Source organism: Nicotiana tabacum, chromosome 10, assembly GCF_000715075.1.
Source record: "Nicotiana tabacum cultivar K326 chromosome 10, ASM71507v2, whole genome shotgun sequence".
NCBI lineage: Eukaryota > Viridiplantae > Streptophyta > Magnoliopsida > Solanales > Solanaceae > Nicotiana > Nicotiana tabacum.
The window spans coordinates 32,055,972-32,061,332 of record NC_134089.1 but is presented as its reverse complement, the minus strand read 5'-3'; the positions used below and the strand labels follow the sequence as shown (position 1 = coordinate 32,061,332).

At 36.7% G+C, this 5,361-nt stretch overlaps 1 protein-coding gene across 1 annotated transcript; it reads right to left on the bottom strand.

The window, feature by feature from the left end:
• Positions 1-1,236: 1,236 nt before the first annotated feature.
• LOC107796812 (uncharacterized) lies at positions 1,237-3,594 on the bottom strand. Its single transcript, XM_016619634.1, has 3 exons — positions 3,532-3,594; positions 2,126-2,623; positions 1,237-1,929 (listed from the first exon to the last, which is right to left on the bottom strand). The coding sequence occupies exons 1-3, from the start codon at positions 3,592-3,594 to the stop codon at positions 1,237-1,239; spliced, it is 1,254 nt and encodes a 417-aa protein (XP_016475120.1).
• Positions 3,595-5,361: the final 1,767 nt, after the last annotated feature.

Genomic DNA, 5,361 nt, shown 5'->3' with positions numbered 1-5,361 from the left:
TTGTTCATAGCTGTACAAAGCCGAACAAACTTCTCTGAGAGAAACTTCGTCATTTCCATGGAGTAGAGTAGTTTCAAGGTGCTCGTACTCATCAGGAAGTGACGCCAACAACATCAAGGCCAAGTCACCATCATCATAAGTTGTATCCATATTTTGCAAATCTGTAACCAACTTATTGAAACTGGTGATATGTTCATTCATCGTGGTACCAGGAACATAGGTGAAGTGAAACAGTCTCTTCTTCATGTACAATTTATTTTGACTGTTTTTCTTCAAAAATTTATCCTCCAGTGCTTTCCATAATTTACTTGCAGAAGTTTCCTTTGTGTATGGATATTTCTGCTCTCTAGCAAGGTAGGATCGAATGGTACCGCAAGCAACACGGTTGATAATTCTCCAATCTTCTTCTCCAATAACATCTGGTTTCTTTTCTTCAATGGCCAGATCTAGCCCTTGTTGAAAAAGGACATCTAGAACCTCGCCTTGCCACATCCCAAAATGTCCGGACCTGTCAAATATTTCGACCGCAAATTTCGCATTTGACACAATTCTTGTCATAAGCGAAGATGCCAATGATGACGTATTGTTGACACTTGATGTAGATTCTTCTTGTTTATTGTCTCCCATCTTTGACACAAATATTATTTAATAGCTGACGACACAAATCAAGATTATTTCCTTTCTGGTGTGGAAGATCTGCAACCACAGAGCATACTCAGACAGAACCTTGACTAAGTTACCAAGATAAATCTTTTCTGATGTGGAAGATCAGACTATGCTGCAACCACAGAGCATACTTAGACAGTACCTTGGCTCTGATACCAATTGTTGCGGAAGCCAAATGTATAGAGTGTGAATAAGTCATAACTACTATACCAAAAATTATGACAGCCACCAAATAATAAATAAGACAATAAAGCAATAATAAAGGGAACACCAGAATTTACGAGGTTCGGCTAATTTTGCCTACTCCTCGGACACAACCAATATTTTATTCCACTCAAAAATACAAGTGAAATAATACTAAAGAGAGAAGATACAAATGCCTTAAACAGATCAGAAGGCAAATGAGAGGTGTGTTTCAATCCTAAACATTAGGCCTTCTTTTATAGGGGAAAAATCCCCCCCAAACTTAACTCCCAACCAATGTGGGACTTTGGCATTTTGCCAAACTTCAACAGTCAAAGCTGATGATGATGATGTTAAAGAGGCCTTCAGCAAACTCAATGCTTCTGACTAGCCAACACTGATCACTTGCTCTTCAATATCATACATAGGCACATTTAGTTCTTGGAGTAAGCGCATAGTTGATGTTGAAGACAGAGGTCTCACTTCCAAATTGTCCATAACATAGAAAAGGGAGGGTGCCTCAGCAAACTTTCCGAACTTGCGAAGAAAACTATTCCTTACAGGGTCCATTGGGTCAAATAAGTAAGTTTCTACAGCTCCGATTTGCAGTAGCTGATTCTCAGAATCGTGGTAAGGGGCAATACCAGGCTTCAGTAATATCCTCTTAAGATTGTGATTCTCCACACTTCCAAAAACATTCTTATTTGCATATGTATTGAACCATTTCGGATCTAAAGCCTCCACACTTTTGTACAAGTTATCTATGGATCCCAACCCAGAACTCCCTTTTAGAGCATCTTCAAATGATCCTAAGGGAATGGTCAAGAAGTTGAAGAGAAAATCAATGAATTCATTGCCTTCCTCTGCACACAAGACCTTGTTTGTCGACTTTCTTAGTGTTAGCCTCAGCTCCAATTTCTCGGTGTTATTACTTGTTCCATTTTCAGAAATGGATGACAAATTTCCAGACTCAGGCATTGTGATGGTGTCTAGTCTTTCTCTTTTTTGTTTTTGCTTCGGCAGAAACGCATCAGACAAGGGAGTCTTTGAGATCAATGAACGTGCAAGTAGATGAATTACCTAAATGGTCAAAAAAAGGATTATGTTACTAGCTGCTAATGGCAATATACGAAAACTCACAATAAAACATTAAAATGTACAAGCAATATAACACCAGAAAGACAGAATATCAATTAGATTTATAAAGTCCTGGTAAATTAGTAATCACTCATTTTCTTGACATTATTGCAATTTGAAAAATGGTAAAGGATATTACCTCATTCTTGCCAACTTCTACAAGCATCTCCCTGATCTGATTCATATCACTCAGGCCAACATTAGAAAGCATCTGAACAAGAGAGCTTGGAGAAGCACACTTGAATTGCAAATTGTCAGTGATTAGAAATGATATCCCTCCTTTGAGAAATACGTACTTATCACGACAAGTATTTTCAACTGAATCTTTCAAAAACTGCTCTTTATTAGTCTTCCCTCCACATTGGCACGTAACATTCATGAAATAGCTCTTAAATGAGCAAGCTGAGCACTGATAACACTTCCTGGAGTCTGAATCCTCCACGTTAACTTTCAACTTCATGCAATACTTTGGATAGGGATTCCTTGGATTTAGCAGCATGGTTTTGCAATGCTCTGTGAACAGATTTTCTTCGTCAAGGTTTTCAACACTTTGGTACAAGTTGTTCATACAGCCAAAAGCTCCGGCTTCTGCTTTAGTGAGTCGTATTATCGTTCCAAGTGGTAAAGTGAGTTGATTCTGCCATGATTGGAATTGATATAGCGCTTGGGCTGAAGGAGCCCCTCCAGAGTCTGTACACACCCCAGTGAGTGCAGGTACCTATCGAGTACAAGTGCCGAGTGCCGAGCGATTATGAGGAATGGGTAACTGTAAGGTTGGAGTGATTGGGAGGACTGAGTGATGATTGCCCGACGGGCAGCATATCACCATATCATTGATGCACATAGTTGCCTTATATCCTTGTTTTGAGAACTGTTGAAAGATAATTTATTTGACTTTACTTGAGCTTGACTTAAATCAACTGACTTGACTTAAACTTTGGACTGAAAGCATGCCTATACTTTAGTGAATTTTATGAAATAAACTGCATATGCATAGCTCGTCACTACTTCTCAGTTCCCTATTTATTTCTCTTATTTACTGGTTGGTGTACTCACGTTACTCCTTGTGCCTCGTGTGCATATCCAGGAGTAGTTGATCATAGAGGTTGTAGATAGTCTTCGCAACAGATTTTGGAGATAGCAAGGTAGCTTCCCGGCGTTTGTAGCCTTTTTTTTCTTCTTCCCTATCTTCATTAATTGTATTTTTGTATTCCAGACTGTGTTGGTCTTGTTATTGTCGGACTATTTATGTTTAGATGCTCATGACTTAGTGACACCCCGATGCTTGGGGGATTTCTTTCTGCATTTCTATATTGAGTTTAACTCGTATTTATTTTTTGAAAAATCCTGTTATAAAAAGGTTTTGGCTTATCATTTAATGAATTATTGAAGTATTGTGAAAGTCGGCTGGCCTAGTACCATCGATAGCGCCATCACAACAGGTTGAGTTTAAGGTCATGACATGTTGGTATCAAAGCCTAGTTTTACATAAGTTTACATAACAAGTATGTCCATGAAATCTACTCCAGATTCAGCTGCAACTACCTGATTTTTCTTTTCATCCACCCAAAGCTTCAAGAGAACCTTGGTTTCTTGCTCGTTGTCCATTTTAAAGCAGTTAACTGGTAAACACTCTAATGATTTAGCAAACTACTGGCTGATATGAGATAGAAAGTAATTAGTCCAGAGTCGAGATAAGGGTGAATGAAATGGATTTTCTAGCTCTCAATGTAAAAGATGTAAAAATTTGTTCAAGAAATGAAAGACGTACTTAAAGTAGATAGCATGGATATGGACAAGGGAATACAAATATAGAAAAGTGATATTTTTTCGGGACAAACCAAAAAGAAAAGAGTTCCACATAAATTGGGACGGAGGGAGTAACAATTAAGGGGGAATGACATGTGACAAATATATTTCTATACATCAAATGACAAAATGAACAATATGCTGATAAAAATGAACATACGCTCATGTCATTACACATGCCAAAATGAACATACGCTGATAAAACATCCTGATATCACTATACATCAAATGACAAAAACCCAAACACCAAAGCCAGCACAACATCACACAACAATTTTACAAGTCCAGAACTACTAAAATATTACCTCCTGAGTCCTGAAGCATACAAAATATATCATTAGGCATCTACAATTTAATAACAATTCCTTTATTTCATTTTATTTTAATCTTTATGATGGTGTTGTCCAAGCGAGGTTGCTTAGCAACGAAAGTAAGTTCAATGAAGGGGTTCAATGGAATGTAAATAGGGTAAAAGTCGAATCCTTTTATGTATTTGATTTCCTTTGACAAAAGGGAAAATTTAAATATAGTGATAAATGTGGTTCAAAAACTGCTTTAGGTCACAAGCTTGAATAGGGTAAAAATCATTGTTTTTATATATATATACAAAGAAAACTTCAAATGTTAGGGTTCAAAAGTTACTTGAATCCACAGGTTTGAATCTTAGGTGTAGCAATTTTGACTCCACCACTGAGGTTGCTTTTGCCTCGACTAATTCTATCAGATATTCAAGTACTTACTCTTGTTTCTCAATTTATTGACAACAATATTTAAAGTATCTTTTTAAATATTCTTAGCTTTAAAAATTACTACTCCAAACTACTTATGCAATATTTAAATATGTAAATTTTATTTTAAAAGAAAGTTAAAGAAATGGTTGCTATTTCCAAAGAAGAAGAAGAAGGAAAAATACCTTTGTTGATCGTCGTTTTCTTTTTCTTCTTTGAACACTGCTGGAAGCTACTCAAGGGTTTTACTACTGTAACTTTTCCTCGTAACACTAAGGGGTCGTTTGGCAGGGTATATAATAATAGTGCGGAATAAAGTGTATTAGTAATGCATTGATTAGTAATGCATGGGTTAGTAATGCAAGCCAAATATTTTTATCTACTGTTTGGTGTGGTGTATTAAAATCCCAGCTACCAAAATTTTCCCGAACTACATTGACCTGATTCCTGTTTAGCCCGGGATATGTAGGAAATCTTTGAAGCAAGATTCGGTCAGATCTTTCAAAAACATGCTTCACACGGAGTAGTCCATAGGCAAAAATCGCTCATACATGCTCACTTTATCTTTGCACGAAAACTCTTCGTGTTTCCGAACAAAGAGGGGAAGCTGTGAGCACGTGATTTTTGTTTCGCGCGACGATTGCTCCAAAAGAAATAAAAATAATAACAATTGGTCCTGCTGTACAATTTTTGGATTTTTTACATGGCACTTTGTTAATTATTTATGACTTTTGCCCATTTTATTTTTATTAAAACAAAATACAAAAAATGTATGTGTCATGCGTAATTTGAACCGTAATCCGGTTGTTAAATAGAAAATCATAAATAGGCATCTTGG